Source organism: Lolium perenne, chromosome 4 (assembly GCF_019359855.2).
Source record: "Lolium perenne isolate Kyuss_39 chromosome 4, Kyuss_2.0, whole genome shotgun sequence".
Taxonomy (NCBI): Eukaryota; Viridiplantae; Streptophyta; class Magnoliopsida; order Poales; family Poaceae; genus Lolium; species Lolium perenne.
The window spans coordinates 148824808-148846522 of record NC_067247.2 but is presented as its reverse complement, the minus strand read 5'-3'; the positions used below and the strand labels follow the sequence as shown (position 1 = coordinate 148846522).

The 21715-nt window shown below is 44.2% G+C and overlaps 1 protein-coding gene across 2 annotated transcripts; it reads left to right on the top strand.

The window, feature by feature from the left end:
- Positions 1–2143: 2143 nt before the first annotated feature.
- Positions 2144–5794, top strand: LOC127294806 (uncharacterized). 2 transcript variants are annotated; one of them, XM_051324701.2, is made up of 5 exons: positions 2144–4191; positions 4325–4376; positions 4459–4544; positions 4633–4726; positions 4812–5794. In XM_051324701.2, the coding sequence occupies exons 1-5, from the start codon at positions 2272–2274 to the stop codon at positions 5396–5398; spliced, it is 2739 nt and encodes a 912-aa protein (XP_051180661.1). In that variant the 5' UTR covers positions 2144–2271; the 3' UTR covers positions 5399–5794. The 2 variants fall into 2 exon arrangements, with proteins under 2 accessions (XP_051180661.1, XP_051180662.1); XM_051324702.2 differs by having other exon boundaries at positions 2145–4191; positions 4836–5794.
- Positions 5795–21715: the final 15921 nt, after the last annotated feature.

The window sequence follows — 21715 nt, the reverse complement described above, 5'->3', positions numbered from 1 at the left end:
CAAGAACAAGAAGGAAAATCTATTTAGTATCTCCAACTAGAGTGTCACTATTCTACTTGTCTATGCACTAGAAATAACAAAGTAACAAATAGATTTAACTTAATGTTTGAAAGTAAAAAACCAAAATGGAAAATGTAAAAGTGTCTCAATCCTCTAAATGCAAGAGGACAAGACAAATGCTTACTCTTATAGGAGCAATGGACCCCGGGTTCATGGTTTCACTTGATATTTCTCTCTCAAATGATGGTGGCTATCATATCACAAGATGATACACACAATTATCATGCTTTAATGGTTATCTTCTATAGCGGCTTCATGTCCTAACACATAGTTGATAATAAGGACCCATATGTGTGCGCATCATGACATTATTTTCAGTTCTGCACGTCATACTTCTTCCCTTTTACCCCTAGATATAGGATGTTGGTGGTACAATGTCTATCACTTGGCTGTGCCAATGTTGTCACTTGGCTACACCCATGATCTACATATATCATACTTCTTTATGTAAATACAAACTACAACACTATGACAAAGATTTTTTTTGTTGTGCGCATATCACATCTCTCTCATCTACCTACACTTAGGTTTGTCAAAAAAAAACTATGATGTCGGAAGACAAGGCATTGCCAGTAGTATTACCCCGATAATTTAGTGACATATACTAACAAACCAATGCATATATATCATAAACATGCTTTCAAGTATGACAATCTATAAAGTCTCAACACAATGGTAAATTCATAACATGTATCATCTCATCCACTATATCCACCATATAAATTACGCAGATAGCACCGTAATCATTTTGGGAAGCTCATACATGCTAAAACCATGATCATACATAGAGGGATTTGATCAAGTTACTAACACAAACCCCAAGTCCGGGGGGTGGACTACTCCCATATCATGGCGGAGAGCGATGAGGGCGCGTTGGTGAAGGAGGAGAGGTGTCTAGAGGCGATTCCGGCAGTGCTCCCCCTCCAATCTTCCGCCGGCGGTGGACTGCAGACTCTCTATTTCGTGGTTTTCTATCTCCGCCTCTACCCATCGTGAGATCGTGATCGAGATCCCTTTCATAGATGGTTTTAGGCCAAGGCGAAGAGATCGACGCAAACACAAACGACATGGGAGACACGCGGGCTAATCGGGCCATGGTGGCGCGACCAGGGTATTAGATCGCGCCACCTACACTCTTTGGGCCCTCTGGTCGTCCCATGTGCGGTCCAAGTGCTCGACGAATGCATTTTCCATAAAATAATTGCGTAGTATAAATCCCATGTCCTTTGAAATTTGCGAAGGACCATGATAGTAAAAACACGAAAACATGGGTTTTTAGCCTTGCAGGGCTATAATATAAATAAAATGAATCTTATAGGAAAATCCCTAAAATCATGATCATAACCACTTATATTGATTCAATTATGATGGAATATGGTACAATAAACTACATAAAACATGTATGCACTTTACATGCAACGACAGTAGCCTGCATCGTCCGATGCGGAGGTTAAGCAAGAGGTCAACGATGGCGGCCCAAGGATGGTGGCGTACATGCGCCAACAAAGGCTCATATCCAGCTCCGACGACCCCAACGACACGCCGCGCTACAACGTGGTTTGAATGGAGTCGCTGAACGACCACCACGCCTAGGAGGGGAACATTGAGGACGACATATCGGCGCCAATCTGTGACTCCGGCAGGCCCCTCGCCGACCTCACGAATGACGACGACGGTGCAAGACCTACAACAGTGAGGAAGAGCATGTCGACGAGCTCGATGACCCGCGCAGAAGAAGAACATCAACGACAATGAATCCCACTACTTGTTTGAAGGTGTGACTAGGAACAGACGCATCCGAAAAGTGGCACCAAGTGGCGGCGTCCCTCAAAGATCGATCCAACCCTTCTATCAAAAGTCGTTTGGGCCCTCTGACTGAAGATGCTCTAAGTGGTCAAACTACAAAATAAATCCATGCTAGTACTGCACTTTAACAATTCCGAATAATGAAATACCGATAGCATGCGAAAGAAAAACAATTGTGATTATTTATGAATGTGAACAATGTGATAAAATCCCAATATGAAAGAACACTCCAATCTTCCGCTAGCATATGCATCACTGGAGCAAGCGCGGCATGGCCAAACAACATTACAGCCTTACAAAACGTGCATCTAAATTTGGCAAACTGGACAGCAAGGGTGGTCTGTCTCCCAGGGACGTGCCGGCAGGCCATTCGTTTTTGCCACCGCCAGGCAAGAACCGTGCACCATGAGCAACAAGGACGACGGCGAGGCGGCCGTCCTCATCGAGGGTCATGACAATGGAGTCCGGGAGGCGGCGGCGACCAACGAAGACGAGGAGGAAGGCCGCAGCGACCGGGAGCATGGGGAGTCATTCTTCCATTGCCTCGACCGCGTTGAGCCGTCCGGCGCTGTGCGCGCGAAGGACATCGACCCCGACATTTTCCTCTCCGACGACGGCGAGGAGGATGGCCTCAGCGACGACGTCCGTGTCTCCTTCGCCACCGCTGTCGGTGACCGGCTCCAGGAGGAGCAGGCGGAGCTGGACGAGGAGGAGCTCGAGGAGGAGGACGACGACGTGTCGAGGTACGACTACGACATGTGGATGGCGGCGGACGACCCGGTGCCCATCAAGGAGCGCCGCCGGCGGCTGCTCCAGGGGATGGGTCTGAACAGCAGCAGAGACCTCCTCCGCAGCCGCAACGCCAGGACGATGATGAGGAACAATGTTCCCTCCGACATCCCACGCGGCGCGTCCAGGCGGCAGCCGCATCCGCCGGGCACCGCACCGTCTGTGCCGGCCGTCAAACGGCAGCACGGCGTCCTCCTGAAACGGTGCCGGTCCGACAACCGCCTCGCCGCCGGAGGGGGCGCATCCAGAAAGCCGCCGCCGCTTCGCCGCGTGTACTCGGTGCCGCACTCTCTGCAGGGCTCGACCGTGCACAGGGCTCTCCACCCGGCCGCTCGCTGCCAGTCGCTGCCAGCGGCGTCGAAGGACGAAACAGGAGGAGGAGAAAACATAATAGGTAACGGCGACGACATTGCCCACAGCCAGAGGGTAAAGAACCTGGACGGAGGCAAGGAGATCGTCGTGAGCGGCGGCGGGCAGTCGACGGACGGCGCGGTCAACGGCGCCCGCACCGGAGCGCGGGTGAGCGTAGGCGATCTCGAGCAGTACGTCGGCTGCCCTCCGCTGGTGAAGCAGCTGATCCGGCGCAGCCAGAGCCAGCCGGTGCCGGCGAACAAGGACGGCGGGAAGCCGCCGGCGAAGAAGAAGCCACGGTGGCTGAAGAACATCAAGCTCGTCGCGACGGCCGCCGGCCTCCTGCACGAAAAGGACAGGGACAGGCCGTCGGCGCTGCCGTCCGCGGTGACCATGTCCAAGTCCAAGTCGGCTCCGGCGTCGGCGTCGGCGTCGGCAGCGGATAGAGGCACCGCTACACCGCCCCCGGTGCCGTCGTCGTCGTCCACCTCCGAGCGGCTCAAGGTGCACCACTCCGGCAAGTCGAGCAAGGACCTGACGGGTCTGTACATGCGGCAGGAGGTGCGCGCGCACGAGGGGTCGATATGGAGCATCAAGTTCAGCACGGACGGCCGGTTCCTCGCCACCGGCGGCGAGGACCGCGTGGTGCGCGTCTGGCAGGTCATCGACGCCGACGCCTCCACGTCGTCGCCTGAGCTGTCCGCAGCCATGCTTCTTCCGCCGCTGGCACCGACCGACGGCGGGTCGCTGGCGTCGGCGCCGGGGCTGGCAGCGCAGCTGTCGAGGAAGGTCCGGCGCGGGAAGAGCGGCAAGCACGTCCTCCCGGAGCACGTGGTGGTGCCGGAGACCGTGTTCGCGCTGGCGGAGAAGCCGGCGTGCGTGTTCGAGGGGCACGTGGACGACGTGCTGGACCTGTCGTGGTCGAGGCAGTCGCCGAGGTTGTTGTCGTCGTCCATGGACAAGACGGTGCGGCTGTGGGACGTGGAGGGGAAGTCGTGCCTCAAGGTGTTCGCGCACAGCGACTACGTGACGTGCATCCAGTTCAACCCCGCCGACGACGGCTACTTCATCAGCGGCTCGCTGGACTGCAAGGTGCGCATCTGGAGCGTCGCCGACCGGCAGGTCGTCGACTGGAGCGACCTCACCGACATGGTCACCGCCGCATGCTACACCCCCGACGGCCAGGTTCCTTCCTCAAATCTTTGCATCAATGCATTGATCATTTGATCCTACTAGGCAATTGAGTTCTGATGTCATCGGTCCAAACTTAAAATCGTTGATTGATGGTCTGCATTGTTCGAATTTGAAATTTTCGTAGGCTGCGATCGTTGGATCACACAAGGGGTGCTGCCGGTTCTACAAGACAAGAGGTATCATCAGTTACACGAAATTTGTGATAATCAATTACACAAGTAGGAGTATCAATGAACATTCCTTATGTATTCGTGTCAGATTGCAAGCTGAACCAGGAGGCCCAGATCGACATGAGCATATCCAAGAAGCGCAAGTCGCAGGCCAAGAAGATCACCGGATTCCAGGTACCTGCTTGTTCCCGAATCAAGCCAGCAATGGCCGCACCACCGTAAACCGATCGATCGATGCTGATGCCGGATAACGCGAATGCAGTTTGCGCCGGGGAACCCGTCGGAGATCCTGGTGACGTCGGCGGACTCGCAGATCCGGGTGTTCAACGGCATCACCGTGCTCCAGAAGTTCAAAGGTACGCCACCGGCGGCACAAGCCTCGCATCACCTTACTACCATAAGCACACACCGCTCCATTGCACGAACTCCGCAACGAAACAGGGCACCTGTGTTCCTTGCTGCCAGGGTTCAAGAACACCAGCAGCCAGCTCTCGGCCACCTACTCCGGCGACGGCCGCTACGTGGTGTGCGCCAGCGAGGACTCGCACGTCTACGTCTGGAGGCGCGCGGGCGGCGGCATCGACGGCGGGGCTCGAGGAGGGGGCATCGGCGTCAAGGCCAAGACGTGGCTCACCAGCCGCTCCTACGAGTACTTCTTCTGCAGGGACGTGTCCGCCGCCGTGCCGTGGCCCGGCTCGCCCTCCACCTCTGCGACGACGGCGACGGCGACGGCGTCGGGGCGCGCTCCGGACGAGCGCCTGTCGTCGAGCGTCCACGGCGGCAGCAGGAGATCGGACGACGACGCGCCGGGAGGCGGGGTGCCGTTGCCGCTGCGTCCCAAGTCCGGGCCGATGACGTACATGGGCGGGCAGTCGGAGACGCTGCGCAGGGGCGCGTCGTCGCGGGACTGCGGCGGCAATGCGTGGGGGATGGTGGTGGTGACGGCGAGCCTCGGCGGCGAGATCAGAGTGTACCAGAACTTCGGGATGCCGCTGGGGATCAGAGGGCAGAGCAGTCGCTTCCACTAGTTAGCTCGCACTTTTGCACGATCATGGATCTTGAATTTGGGTTTCAAAGAGGAGGGAGATCGATGGATCATTGGATCTTGAGAGTTTTGCAGCAGGGAACTAAAAACGAACAGGAAAGGAAGAAAAAGACTAGTTCGAGCTGTTCATAATCGATCGCTCTACACGAATGTAAATTGCTTGTAATTTTAATGTAGTTTTTCCCATGGGATCGGTCTCTTGTGTGTTCGTAGTGCTGACAAGTTTGAAGTCTAGTGAGGGAGAGGATCAATGTACAATATAGTGCGAAAAAACCAACAATATTACTCATGCTGATGCTTAAGTAGTTTAAAAATGTAAAGACAGGTATGTTTTTGAAAGTGGAAAAATGTCTGAATAGAAACATGTATTCATGTCGCACTAGATTTTTCAGTGCACGATGGCTACTAATATGAAGGCACGGGCAAAACTAGTTGTTGTTAAAATTTGGATCCGTTTAGTTTTGTTACTCTCTTCGAGCCATATTACTTGTTGCTTCGTAAGTATGCATGTATCTAGATGGATTTTAGTATGTCTCAACGGCAAGTAATATGAGTTAGAGGGAATACTATTTTTTTTCTCTTTTGATGATGGACATTTTGCTACTGCCAATTTTTGTGGATCTTGAGATTGATTTTTTGTTGTGGTTGTGTTGTTGGTAAAACTGTTAGCTGCAGCCAGTCACCATGGGACTGAGATCGAGTGCCTTGACATAGACAAGGCACCTATGAACAGTACAGTGCCTTGCTTCTACTTCTAACCGTTGGATCTAAAATCAATGGATGGATGGACATGAATAGTTGACTGCTACAGGGGCTCATCTACAGGACTTTTGCTACAGAGTGTTGTCCACAGTACATGCGCTACAGGACATCTACAGTGCATCCGCTACAGTACTTAATCATGTCTCTTGGTTTTTGATCCAACAGCCAAAACAGCAAGGCACCGTACTGTTCATTTGTGCCTTGATAGAGGCAAGGCACTGGATCTCAGTCCGTCACCATGGTCCATGGGTAGGCAAATCTGGGTTTCAAAACTTGGTCTGCTTGAATCTGGGCTGTGGCCTGGCAAGGTGCGGACCCGAATGGCTGAACGGGAAACCCACAGTTCAGTTGAAGGAAGTGAAATAAAATCTTGAGATTACATTGTTCTTCATCACAAGAGCCCACCAGTTTGGCCCACGATTCCCTTTACACTGATCTTTTTTTTTCTTCAGAAAATGTATCTACTTATCGTCTCTCTCTTTTTTTTTTTTGAACAAGGAGAGGCGCCGGAGGCGCCAAATATATTCAGCTCAAAAACACATTACATTGTATATTACAATACCCTGAAAATTAAGATTGTGAAGCTGTAAAATAGCAGGGCAAGTGCCATTTGAATGAGCTGAATTACTACATTGAAATATAGGCTAACTTGTCTGATGGCCTGTTGTGCGCAATTGTGTGCAACAATTTTTTTTTTTGAACACGTGTGCAACAACATTCAAATCCCTGTTAATATGATAAACCGTAGATGCTAGCTCCTATGATACCTGCTTGAAGATTGCAATGTGTGGTCGAATTTCCCATAGAACCTGAGGATCGGTTGTCGAACTCGCCGCTGCAGCCCTTGCAAGTGATTGATTGTCCGTGAGGAAGTTAGCATGGTGCAGCTGGAGCAAACTTGCAGCCCTTGAAGCAAGAAGTAGTGCCAAAGTTTCAGCCTGCAATGGAGACGTGGATGAAGAAGAGGCCTGAATAGATATTCTGACATTGTTACTACCCTGCTGATACTAACAGAAAACACCAAGTCCTGTAGACGTTCCGTCCGCTGCACCTGGGATCTTACGAGTCTTCCATGCCGCATCCGAATACAGTTTGGGTCCTGCAATCGATAAGTCAGTTTTGATCGTGCTTCCAGGTTGAGCTTCAAGTTGTGGTCTTGTGCCTTCGTGGATTTGTTGGCTGGATTCATGTTCCTGCAAAAAAGAAGTCTGAAGCGTAGCGACCAATTCCAAGTTTTGCTCAATTTCATGTGCCATGAACTGAATTTTGTGAGGTGCTCCTTCTTTCCTGCCAAATAAATGGTCGTTTCTAGATTTCCAAAGGCACCGCATAAAGGTTAGTATATTCACCAAGGAAGCATGAGGGTGATTCATGTTCAACAAGTTCACAATGATTTGAGAGAGGGAGTCACAATTAACCGTAAGATAATTTGATCTTATAAACCAAGGAGCACTAAACCAAGCAGCTCTAGCAAAATTACAAGTAAAGAAAAGGTGTATATCATCTTCTTCGAGACCACATCTTGAACAAAGCTTACTGATGTGAGTGGAGTATTTACCAGCTCTTGCACCTGTAGGTAAAGCTTTCCTAAGAAATCTCCATCCAAAGGCTTGCACTCTCGGAGTTATATATTTATTTCTCCAAATTTGCTTCAAGAGTTGGACAGTGACAGGGTGAACTTGCCTTGGCTTTGGCTCACCTAGTTCCTGTAGTCTTTGAAGACAAGCCCTGTAAGCACTTTTTGTGTTACATTTACCTGAGGGCGTGAGTTTTCAACATAGAATATCGTTATCCTGTGAGGAGATGATTGTTGTTTGCTTGATAATATTTGCCATAGGTACCTGAAAAAGCGCATCAATGAGCTGGTTGTTCCAAGCCTTATGGTCAGGGAGCCAGAGATCCTTGACTTGGGCAGGATAAACAAAGTGGTCCTGTTGCACGATGAGATTGTCATAGATAGTGTACCAATGTTGACACCAGGGGGAGCTCCAAATAGAAATGTGGCCGATGGTGATTTGGTAGAAGGAGTGGTCTTTGAGTATTGGTAGAACTTTGAGAATTGAGGTCCATAAGGCTGACTTAGGGGTATTGGGTTTTGGGCCCCAAATGGAGGAGTCGGGAAAATATTTGGATTTCAGCACTGCGTGAAGAAGCTCGTTCGGTTGATCAGCAATTCTCCAAGCTGCCATAAGGATCAGAGCCTGATTCATGGCTTGGATATTACGAATACCTAACCCTCCTTCATCTTTCGGTGTGCGTATATCTTTCCAAGCTCTAAGACAAAGAGCTTTTGAATTTGTTTCCTCTCTAACTCCCGTCCACCAGAAGGTTCGGATGATGGCAGTTAGCTTGGCAATAAATTTCTTTGTGAAGAGAATATTAGACATGTAGTAAACTGGAATTAGTTAACAGTAAAATGCAACTAGTTAGGAGCAATCACAGCGATCTAAGCTCGTCAGCCGTCGGATCGCTCTTATGGATGGACTGGATCACTCCGTCGCCCCGCAGATTTACTTTCGTCTTCTCGTTTGCCCCTGTTCGCCCGTAACACCTGGTCCAACATAGCTGGGCTTCTACTCTGGAAATCGATTTGGGCGCCCGTACATTAGTTGGGCTCACAATCTGTTAAATGGGCCGAAGCAAGGTTTTCCAGTTTGTTTTGTTTTTCCTCCCACTGGTGTCTACGCCCAGCACCACGGCGGCGGCCGCCTCGGCGTCTCCTCTTCTGTTCGATTTGACTTGAAACTGCCAGCGGTGCCATAGTTAGTCATCATTCATCGCGATAAATAGGTGATGTCAGTTTGCCTCTTGTTTTCTCTTGCTTGGATCGGAGGCAATGCCATGTTCGTCTTCTTCGACCGACGACCGTCACAAGTCACAACCCAGACCTCGCCCTGGTTGCATTTGGTGCCTCCCCTTTTTCACGTGGCGCCTCGCCGTAAGCGCTCATCCGGTGACTTCACTTCTGGTGTGGCTGATCAGCGCCTGTCCTGTATGCAGCGGGGTTCATCTCCATCGGGATTTAGTGGTAGACCTCCGTGTTGATGGCTTATTCGGTCTCCTATTCGCCCTCCACTGCAGTATGCTACTGCAGCCATGGCTCTGCAATTGTGCCGCTTCCTCCTCTAGGTGCATCGTCCTGTGATCGGGAACTATTCCGTTAATTGTCTCGGCAAAAGGCTGATGGATGCGATGCAGGTACATATTTAGGCTCTGTTTAGTAGCAAAGTCCAAATATCTGCATATTCTCTTGGCATCTATATGTTTTCACTTTTCACTACCTTCTTTTCAGGTATATTTGGACTTAAATACTTTGTTGAGTCTTCCGTGTTGTTTTCTGCTGATTTCCATTATTCTGTTGGGCATTGTAGCCTGCTGGCTGTAGTTCTCCATTACAGTGTTCTGCTACTAAAGATGTGTAAGGTGAATTATGTTGTTCGCGCTTACAGAGGCATGCCATTGGTTGAATCGGCTGAATTCCTCCCTGGCCCTTTTCTACAATGCGGCTGTTCGCAGCCTGTCCCAGGTAATGGTCATAAACCTGCACACAAGTCATGTTCGTGGTGAATTTCGATTCCATGTATTTATGCTGAAAAGTAACACTACATATTTCAGTAGTTTCTCGTCCTTTCCATGTTTTTTTTTGGAAAATAAACAGTGGATTATGTTTTGTGTCAGGTTATCCTATGGTTATGCACATTTTTTATAGTCCCATGTTTATCGACGTGTATCATCCCGTTGATTACCATCATCTTCCTACTTATCCTATTATCGAAATGGTAATATTTCTTAGGTTTCCATCTGAGAGAAGAAACTAGCAGAAATTGATTCCCGAACTAAGTTTTCACAACCACATAGTTTGATTTATTTTTCGAGATCTCTTGTCAATTCTTGTTCTTGTAGTTTAACATGTGAAGTTTCTTTCCACAGATGAAAATATAATAATTAACATCGGTCAATCTGCTATTGACTCCGGCATAGTTACTATCTTTGTTCTTTGATTTTTCCGGGGAAGAGATGGAAAACTGTCTTGGGATGAGATCAGGTTTTCTTCTTTTATCACTTATGTGCATTTTCCATAGGATATGCCTTTCTTGTTTCCCACAATTATTATTCTTTTGTTGCAGGATTCAGAATTGCTGTTGAATCCAATTTGCCACAACCTGATGATGCTACAAGTCAAATAGGAAAAGGGGAAGATAATGCTTGCCATACATACTCCTCCATCCATCTTACCTTCTTTTAGTTGAGAAGCTCGTCACCCCTGATTTCATTATAACTGACAAAACACAACGTGTCTGCATAACAGATTCAGGAAACAGTTCACTAGACCGAAAAAATTGACAGTCATCAGTCATGACCACCTGACCTCAAAACCCAAGAACTAGCACTATAGGCTATTATTAGAACATGGAACTTCAGGACATTACTACAGCCATTACTCTTCATATTGAATTGGAGTGGCACCACAGGTGCAGCCACTCATGGTTTTTCGGTCGCGATGGTGGTCTGTGGCAAAGAATAGTTGTGGTACATGGTCCAATCGTGGTTCGCAACAAATAATGACACTGGTGGCGGACACTTGCCAGATGCACGTATGATCTGCCACTCTCTCTGTATGTCTCCCTCGATGGATATTAGTCCGTTGCTATATTTTTATATGTCAATAATTGAACTGCATTAGTTAGATGAACACTAATTATTCTCGGATGTAGATCTTGCTTAGCACGTGCCTTTGATTTATATCTGTTCCAAATGCACAGGATGGAAGTCTGGCAGCGATGATGTTGCACAGACTTTGAGTATAGCATGTTATCAAGGTGTTCGACTAAATTGAGAGCAACTTCTCATGAATAAGACGGGTATATTTCTGCTACAATCAATTATGCTGACTTGAAATCATTGTTTCTTCCACAATAGTAAATACAAACACCCAAAGCATATTTCAGTTCTTCTTACAGGAAAATACCTCATTGAGGCAAGCTGGTGCCACTGCATCGGCATTAAGGTTGTTCAACTAACAAGGCAGTCGGAAGATGAATTTGTCCATGCAGTGGCACCATGGTCATCAATTGCATATCAACCGCAATGAATCCAATATTTCTCTTGGTTTCCTCGTTTCCAAAGTTATCCCACAGTAATTCTTTGTGTTATTTGACTAAATTGAGAAATAAATATTTCATACATACATATGTTTTGTGTATATCGTGTGCACTCTAGACTGTCTGCTATATATATGTGCTAGAATTCACTACTTTTCTCTTGACTATACAAAACATCAAGGAAACTATGGCCACTTATTCTATTGAAAATCTGCTTTTGTAGTCCACCAGGTCTTATTTACTAGATGATGACATGAATTGGACGCTACTTATGATAAAACAGTCCAAGGTACTTTATTGCATACAACACCTGCAAGCACATGAGGCTTCACTGAACTTTATCACTCAACCGTTTGTCGTAATTATTAAATATTGCATGCGCAACAGTACCATTTTTTTTATAATTACTGTATTTTCCTTTCTGATGTACCTCCAGTGTGAATAAAGGTTTTAGGAATATTGAAGAATTTTAAGCAATTATCCCTTGGTACTTCCCACAATGTTGTACTCCTTCCGATTCATAATAAGTGTCATGGTTTTAGTTCATTTTAGTTTAAATTTGAACTAAAACCACAATACTTATTATGGATCGAAGGAGTATATGGGTACTACTGAGCTCAATGATGGAGAGACAAAGTAACTAACCAAGTGTAGTTATTTATTTATGTATACTAATTGTTGGAGAGCCACCAGCTGATAAATTATTCATGTTACTTAATTGGTGACATTTACGCTCTTTGGTGATTGAAGTTGAGTTGAATGTATGCTTTGCTACACTTGTCTTGCTGATGTACAATATTTACATTAGTTATAGAAAAAATCCAGTAAAATACATGTGGGGTTTATTCTATTTGTTACAGTGTGCTTTTACAGAAACATAGTAATTGACCTGGGCACATGGTAAAGACATTAGCAATGCTTATTTTGACATCTAGGTGTGTATAAGATTTTGTATTTGTGAAGTGGAAGGCTAGAATCACAATTTGATACAGTAACAAGTTGACTAAAGGGAAGAAATTTTCACTTTCATAATGTTGAAATTTTCAAGTCAAATTTTGATAACGAAATAAATCTTCATATGTGCCGACATCAATAAGATGACTCATAGTTCTTGTCTTCAATGGTTTTATTTTCACCTTTTTTTTTTCCTTACGACAAGATTTTTTTATAAACACACTCCACCATCTTCTATATCAAAGCATTGCAATTTAAAGATTCAAAATTTTATCATATGTTAGTATTCCTCCAAAGTTCCGAAGCATGTTTTTAGAAAAATTCTCATAATGGACGGGCGCAGCAAAGCGCGCCTTAATGGTCTAGTAGAAGAGAAAACTGATTTTATGAGAGTTAGTCTTGCAGCATGAGAGAGTTTGTCTGCTTTGGAAGTGCTAAGTTTGTATTTGAACTTATCAAGAACAAAGTTGTAGGCTGTCGTCCTATCCTTGCCTGGCAAGATGAGAGGATGGCCTAGATGGGTGAAGTTGCTATCAATGTCAGGGACAGGGAAGACTTGCTTGATAGATTGGATGATAGTAGCTGAGACATTTTGGCTGAAGATAATTCCAGATTTTGACCAATTAGGTGTTTGTCCCGATGCTGAACAGAAAGTCTGGAGGATGATTTTCATTTGAGTTGCTTCCTGCACCGTTGCTTGCCCACATATCAAAAGATCATCTGCGAAAAGAAGAGAGTGCATCTGTGGACAGTTTGACCCTAAGGTTATTCCTGCTAGAGAGTTAGCCGACATAGCTTCTTGGAGTGCAATGGACAATTCATTAATAGCTAGGATAAATAAGTAAGGAGACAGAGGACAACCCTGCCTTATACCTCTGCTGCCGCGAAATCTCGAAAAAGGTTGTCCATTGATGATGACTGAGAAAGTCGGCGAAGAGACACATGCGTGAATCAAATTTATGAAATGCCCATGCATCCCTTTACGTGAAAGAGCCGCAACTATGAAATTCCATTCAAGACGATCAGTAATACGCCTACCCTTAATAAAGAGAGAATTCCTTATTTGGTCCTGGCTGAAGTTTGTCTTCCTTTTTTGGCCCTGACAAATTTTTTCTTCCTTTCATGACCCATAAAGTTTGGTTGGTTCCTTATTTGGCCCTCTAGTATAATTTAAGCACTAAGATGACCATTTTGCCCCTGCTGCAATATGCTGCCAAATTTTTGAGTTTCATAAAAATCTCAAATTTATTCTAGAAATACATGTATATGCTTGGGATGTACGTGCAATGTTTCGGGCACAAACTCGTTTTATTTTGGGCTGTGAAAAAAAACAAAAAGCTGACATAATATAGGCGTATAGTGTACGTATAGTCTGTCAGAAATTTGTCTTTTTTATATCTTCCAAAATACGATGTATTTTGGGCTGAAATTTCTGTCGTGCCTGTGGATTGTCTCTATGTTTGTGTCTATTTAATATCAATTTTTTCTGGAGTTGTGGAAATGCAAAAAAAAATTGCAATAGTTTTCGGAATAAATTTGAGTTTTTTCCGGAATAAATTGTAGCAGGGGCAAAATGGTGCGCTGGTACCAGCCATAGTGGGGATCGTTTTTTTTAATAACCAACTAGTATATAACAACTTTTTTAGTGCAATTTTGTCACATATTACAGCAGGGCCAAAATGGTAATCTTAGTGCTTAAATTGTACTAAGGGCCAAATAAGGAACCAACCAAACTTTATGGGTCATGAAAGGAAGAAAAAAATTGCTAGGGCCAAAAAAGGAAGGCAAACTTTAGACAGGGCCAAATAAGGAATTCTCTCCTTAATAAAAGCTTGTTGTGAAGGATGGATATAGTCTGGAAAGTGAAGTTTAAGTCTATTTGCTAAACATTTAGCAATAAGCTTGTAAATAACATTGCAAAGACTAATTGGCCTGTAATCTGCAGGAACTAAAGGAACAAGTTTTTTGGGGATTAAAGCAATGTGTGTGTCATTAATATGGGCTGGCATTATACCTGTCTTGAAGAAGTTCCTTACCGGCCCTGGTGATGCATTCCTCTTCATGTCCTTGAGCATTTCCAAAATCTCCCGATCATCTGGTATAGAGTATGTGTATTCCTGATTTTCTTGTGGGACTTGTTGATGACCCACAAGTATAGGGGATCGCAACAGTCTTCGCGGGAAGTAAAACCCAATTTATTGATTCGACACAAGGGGAGACAAAGAATACTTGAAAGCCTTAACAGCGGAGTTGTCAATTCAGCTACACCTGGAAACAGACTTGCTCGCAAGAGTTTATCAGTAGTAACAGTTTTATAGCAGTAGCAGTAGTGAAATAACAGCACCAGAGTAACAGAGACAACGGTAGTGATTTTAGTAAACAACATGATTAATATACTGTAGGCACAGGGATGGATGACGGGCGTTGCATGGATGAGAGAAACTCATGTAACAATCTAAGCAGGGCATTTGCAGATAATAATAAAACGGTGTCCAAGTACTAAACAATCCATAGGCATGTGTTCCGTATATAGTCGTACGTGCTCGCAATGAGAAACTTGCACAACATCTTTTGTCCTACTAGCCGGTGGCAGCCGGGCCTCTAGGGAATCTACTGGATATTAAGGTACTCCTTTTAATAGAGTACCGGAGCAAAGCATTAACACTCCGTGAACACATGTGATCCTCACATCACTGCCATCCCCTCTGGTTGTCCCGATTTCTGTCACTTCGGGGCCTCGTGTTCCGGACAGCGACATGTATATACAACTTGCAGGTAAGATCATAAAACAATGCATATCATGATGAAATAATAACATGTTCAGATCTGAGATCATGGCACTCGGGCCATAGTGACAAGCATTAAGCATAACAAGTTGCAACAATATCATCAAAGTACCAATTACGGACACTAGGCACTATGCCCTAACAATCTTATGCTATTACATGACCAATCTCATCCAATCCCTACCATCCCCTTCAGCCTACAGCGGGGGAATTACTCACACATGGATGAGGGAAACATGGCTGGTCGATGGAGAGGCGTCGGTGGTGATGATGGCGATGATCTCCTCCAATTCCCCGTCCCGGCGGAGTGCCAGAACGAAGTTTCTGGTCCCGAGATGGAGTTTCGCGACGGTGGCGGCGTACTGGGAGGTTTCTGGCGACTTCGACTTCTTTTCTCGCATTTTTAGATCGAAACCTTTAAGTAGTCCAGAGGAGGGCGTCAGAGGGCAGCCGAGGGGGCCACACGCTAGGGCGGCGCGCCCCCCTCCAGGCCGCGCCGGCCTAGCGTCTGGGGGCCCTGGGCCTCCCCCAGGCCTGCCCTTCTGGCTCCGTGAGTCTTCTGGTAAAATAGGCCCTTTGGTATAAATTCCGAGGATTTTCCCGAAAGTTGAATTTCTGCACAAAAACAAGACACCAGAGCGATTCTGCTGAAAACAACATTAGTCCGTGTTAGTTGTATCCAAAATACACAAATTAGAGGCAAAACAATAGCAAAAGTGTTCGGGAAAGTAGATACGTTTTGGACGTATCAACTCCCCCCAAGCTTAGCTTATTGCTTGTCCTCAAGCAATTCAGTTAACAACTGAGTGCGATAAAAGAACTTTCACGAACACATTTGCTCATATGATGTAAATATTCTCATCATATGGCTAACACTTAGGCAGTTCATAATAAGATACATGCAAATAAGATCATCTAATAGCTATGTCAATCATGGAAAGGTACCAACAAATTAATAATAAGCATCATGAATCATGTCTATCAGCAGGATTGCAATGTTCATAAAAGAGTATGATAAAGTGGTATCTCGCTTGCCCATATTTGATCAGCAGAACATAAATGCTCAGGCACCTCTGAAGTTCATAGAAAGACTAGAAATAGAAATTGTCAAAGATAAAAGCATCAAAGTTATACCACAGTCAATCATATTTTGAGACAAGCATATTATACTAAGAATGACAGTTGTGCTCTCAAGAAAGTGCTCAAAGAAAGGATGGAGACACAACATAAAAGTAAAACATTGACCCTTCGCAGAGGGAAGCAGGGATTAACATGCGCTAGAGCTTTTCATTTTTAAAACAGGAGTAAAATTATTTTGAGAGGTGTTTGTTGTTGTCAACGAATGGTAATGGGTACACCAACTACCTCGCCAACCAGACTTTCAAGAGCGGCTCCCATGAAGGACGTTATTTCTACCAGCAAGGTAGATCATCCCTCTTCTCTTTTTTTTACACATGTACTTTAGTTTTATTATGGGTGACACTCCCCCAACCTTTGCTTACACAAGCCATGGCTAACCGAATCCTCGGGTACCTTCCATCAATCTCATACCATGGAGGAGTGTCTATTTGCAAAATTAAGTTGCTTACTGATGAATCAGAGCAAAACATGTGAAGAAAATTATTAATGAAGTTATTAGTTGGGGCTGGGCACCCCGTTGACAGCTCTTATTATGAAGGTCTGTCAAAAGTAAATGACAAGGTTGAAAGATAAACACCACATACTTACTCATGAGCTATAAAACATTAACACAAATTGAGAAGCATTTTGAAGGTTTAAAGGTAGCGCATGAGAATTTACTTGGAATGGTTTGAAATGTCATGCATAGGTATTTATGGTGGACACTTTGGAATAACTGGGTTTTCAGGGGTTCGGAAGCACGAGCAGCGTTCCCGCTCAGTACAAGTGAAGGCTAGCAATAGACTGGGGAGCGACAATCAAGAGAGCAGTCACTGTCATAATCATGCTTGCGGTAAAATAAATTAACGGAGGCATAAAAGTGATACAAGAACTCTGAAGCAATGTAAATAATAGAGGCTTAATTGACTTTTGTTCAGTCATATGCATGCGTGAGCATGTGCCAAGTCGATTCAAATGAATTATTCAGAGGAGGATAGCACAATGTCATACCTACTTATGAATAAAACAATGCAAGCAAACATCCATGACATGCTACTCATATTAATAAATTGGAGCTAAACATGAGAGATTATGAACTTCTAGACTTTCTTAAATGACATATACCTCACATGAACCAACTAAGCATATGTACAAAAATGAAAACAAATAGAGTTTATACCATCCTCTCACCACAGTCGAATTGTCGTAGATCGTCATTATTGCCTTTCACTTGTGTAGTTTGGATAATATGAAATGAAAACCACGCTCCAGCCACCGAAGACCATTGAACTCAAAATGAATTTTACAAAACCAAAGAAGAACAGCAAATATTTTTGGTGTTTTCGAATTGGAAACAAGAACAAAAGGAAACAAGCAAACAAAGCAAAATCTTTTTGGATTTTCTTATAGCAAACCAACGATAGCAAATAAAGCAAAATAAAAGCAAGAAACCAAAATAAACAAATGGTGAAGAGGAACAACAGAAATATTTTTGGTCTTTTTGTGTTTTAGGAAAGAAACAAAGCAAAAACAAGAAAATGAAAACTAGAAAAGTCACATAAACACAAAACAGCAGGAATTCATCAAACTTGACAGCAGTACAGTAATCGATTTTTAAGAAATTATTCCACTGCCCAGCTCGAAAAATGTTCAACTAATGAAAGTTAGATAACAACCTGGGGAACATGCAAAAAAATTGGCTTCGCAGAATATCGTTCTGGCTATTTTTGAGAATTTTTTTGGTAACAGTCCAGAATCTGTTTTCAGGCAGCACTTCCCCAAATATCATCTCCTTCTCATTAGAAAACCACTTAAAGAAACTAAACAAGTATATACAAGTATCCAGCAACCATAATATGCAAAGAATGAGTGATGCCGGTATACCTCCCCCAAGCTTAGGCTTTTGTCCTAAGTGGAGTTCAATCCCATGGTGCCCATGAAGTAGCACCTCCGTAGTACGACGAAGATGGATCATATTCCGGGTATGTGCTGGAAGAAGCACCCGGATACATGACGGTGTAGTCGTAGGAGGGCTCGGCGTCCTCGGAGTCATGCTGCTGGTGGAAGCCTTGTATCTTCATTTTCTCATCCACCTCCTCCTTAGAGCGCGACCATGGTTTCCTGTCAACACTGAACAAATCTGGCCGTGGCAAAGGGATTTCCCTCTCATCCCCGTCAGCAAACAACATTCTATAGACCAAATTATCTGAACTAGAGTCAGCTGTAACAAATTGATGGCTCTTCATAGCAGCAATATCAAGCCTTATAGGAGTTAATGACACATCAGTAGGGTCAATAGGAAGTTCTAGATGTGCTAAAATGCGTGATGCAATAGTTCCTCCAAAAATAGGCCCCTTGTTAGACAAACGGCGAGCAATAAGAGAACCAAGATGATAAGGTGTCTCTCCAGTGAGTGCAGCAATTAAGAAAGCAAGATGATAGCTAGAAATATTGCTAGTGTTCTCCCTACCAAGAATGCTAGTAGCAAGGTAATAAGCAAAATACTTTATGGCGGGGAGTTGTATGTTCCTTATCTTGCCACGCTGAATGGTACGGCAATCATCATTGGTGATCTCTCGATAGAGCTCAAGCAAAGCCCTGGGATTGTCCTCAATCCTCTTCGCTGTACCTACAGGGGCAATACCCAATACAACACAAAATTCTTCCAATTTCATAGTAATAGGATTACCATAGATCTTGAATGCAACTGTCGGGCGATAGTGCTTGTTGTCGAACTTGAAGCTCTCAACAAAGATTTTGGTGAGCATGAGGTATTGCTCCCTTTCATCTCCCATACAGGCGGTTAAGCCCGCCTTATCAACGAGGGTCAAGAAATCATCCAGCAACCCTGCATTACTCAAAAAGTCATAACATGGGAAAGATGAAGCGTTAGGGACTCCATTGTCTTCTTTGGGCTCGAAGCTTGGCGCGATGACATCCTCATTATAGGATCGCCTGAATCGGGTGGCGGTCCTAGAGGGCCTTCCCGTGCTTGTCGTCTCTCTCTCAAACACTTCTTCAAAGTTAAAATTATCCATCTTCCTTTTCTGAAATTTTCAACAAACATTATAAAATTTGATTTGGTGACATATAATTGAGGGAAACTACTATAGGAACTTGCTAGAGTGCTAATCATGCATCAAAACTAGTTTTTACAACTTAGAACAAGCTTGCAAGCTTACTAAACATGTTACCTACAGCAGCAAAATATTCAAGATATACTCAACCAAACAAAATTCTACTTGGATAATCGGAGGAGTCACATACCGGAGAGCAAATGTGCCAAATTTCAGACAGAAATCTGGGCTGAGCAAAGAGATCGAGAAATCTTGAGCTCTTGAGCAGAAACGCGAGTGAGAGGAAACTGGTGCGAGTTTTTTCGGGAGAGAGAAGAGAGTGGGAGGAAGAGATGAAAAAGTGGGGCAAAGGGGGACCCACACACCAGGGTGGCACGCCCCCCTTGCTGGCCGCGCCGGCCTGTGGGGTGCCACCCTGGGGTGCCCCACTGGTCATCCCTAGGTGCTCCCAGGTGCGTCTTCGAAAAATAAGACCAACGGTATAATTTTTGTGAATTTTTGAAAACTTTGAAAAATGCACATTTCTGGGTGTTAAGTTTATTATTACTGGACTGAAAAAGATTTTGAAATCTCTAATTAACTAAAGAACTTTGCAAAACAAAAGTGCTACAACAAGTAAAACAAGTGGAGGAAGAAAGAAATGTTGTTTACCTCCTCTATGCATATAAAAAGTATTTGTTAACAAGGTTGATCAAGTCTTGCCACCAAATAAATTTTACATAGCATAAGAAGAAATAAACCTCAAATCAATCATGTTACCTTGAATTGTATTGATATGGATCCAATCATGAGATTTTGATATCCTTCTTTAGGCTCATATATAGGACAATCAATAGTTCCAACTTTGATGGTTCTCACATTAGAAATGGTATTAACTCCACATACTTTATCAATCCTCTTGGGAAAATAAACGGTATGCTCCTTGTCATCAATATTGAAAGTAACTTTTCCTTTATTGCAATCAATAACAGCCCCTGCGGTGTTAAGAAAAGGTCTCCCAAGAATAATAGACATATTATCATCTTCAGGCATTTCCAACACAACAAAATCAGTTAATATCAAGCAGTTATTAGTAACTTGAACAGGAACATCCTCACATATACCAACAGGAATAGCAGTAGATTTATCAGCCATTTGCAAAGATATATCAGTAGGTATCAACTTATCTAAATAAAGTCTTTTATAAAGAGAAAAAGGCATAACACTAACACCGGCTCCCAAATCACATAGAGCAGTTCTAACATAATTATTCTTAATAGAACAAGGAATAGTAGGTATACCTGGGTCGCCCAACTTATTTGGAACTTTGCCATTGAAAGAGTAATTAGCAAGCATAGTGGAAATCTCCTCATTAGGGATTTTCCTTTTGTTAGTGACAATATCTTTCATATACTTTGAATATGGTGGCAATTTAATAGCATCAGTCAAAGGGATTTGCAAGAATAAAGGTTTCATCCAATCACAAAATTTATTATAGTGTTCTTCTTCCTTTGATTTTAGTTTCTTAGCAGGAAAAGGCATTTGCTTTTGAACCCACGGTTCTCTTTCATTACCATGCTTCTTAGCAATAAAATCTTCTTTAGTATACTTTTTATTTTTAGCATGCTTTTCAGGTTCATCTTCAACTTCTCCTTTCCCAGAAGCATCATTCTTATCACTATCATTATCATGTTCATTACCACTTTCAGTTTCAGCATCAGAAATAGAAATACTATTTGGATCATTAACAGGTTCAGAGGATTCTACAACATTTTTATGTTTCTTCTTCTTTTTCTTAGAAGGAGCACTAGGTTTAGTTCGTTGAGAATCTTGTTCAACTCTTTTGGGGTGCCCTTCAGGATATAGAGGATCCTGGGTAGAGACACCGCCTCTAGTTGTTACTTCATAAGCATGTTTCTCTTTAGAATTATTTTTTAACAAATCATTTTGCACTTTAGTGAGTTGATCAATTTGATTTTGAACCATTTGAAAATGTTTAACAAGCATCTTAACATCATTGGAGGTTCTCTCCACAATATCATGCAAATTGCTAATAGCTTGAGAATTTTCCATTAGATGATTCTCTACTCTCATATTAAAATTTTCTTGCTTAATGATACGCGTACAACACGCGTCCGTTGGGAACCCCAAGAGGAAGGTGTGATGCGTACAGCGGCAAGTTTTCCCTCAGTAAGAAACCAAGGTTTATCGAACCAGTAGGAGCCAAAAAGCACGTTGAAGGTTGATGGCGGCGAAGTGTAGTGCGGCGCAACACCAGGGATTCCGGCGCCAACGTGGAACCTGCACAACACAACCAAATTACTTTGCCCCAACGTGACAGTGAGGTTGTCAATCTCACCGGCTTGCTGTAACAAAGGATTAGATGTATAGTGTGGATGATGATTGTTTGCAGAAAACAGTAGAACAAGTATTGCAGTAGATTGTATTAGATTAAAAGAATGGACCGGGGTCCACAGTTCACTAGAGGCGTCTCTCCCATAAGAATAAGCATGTTGGGTGA

What these genes read in the sequence shown, in the direction of transcription:
- LOC127294806 (XM_051324701.2), top strand. Translation starts at nt 2,272, where the DNA reads ATGAGCAACAAGGACGACGGCGAGGCGGCCGTCCTCATCGAGGGTCAT. An exon ending in GCTACACCCCCGACGGCCAG is followed by an intron (nt 4,192 to 4,324) that starts GTTCCTTCCTCA and finishes AAATTTTCGTAG; the next exon opens with GCTGCGATCGTTGGATCACA. An exon ending in CCGGTTCTACAAGACAAGAG is followed by an intron (nt 4,377 to 4,458) that starts GTATCATCAGTT and finishes TATTCGTGTCAG; the next exon opens with ATTGCAAGCTGAACCAGGAG.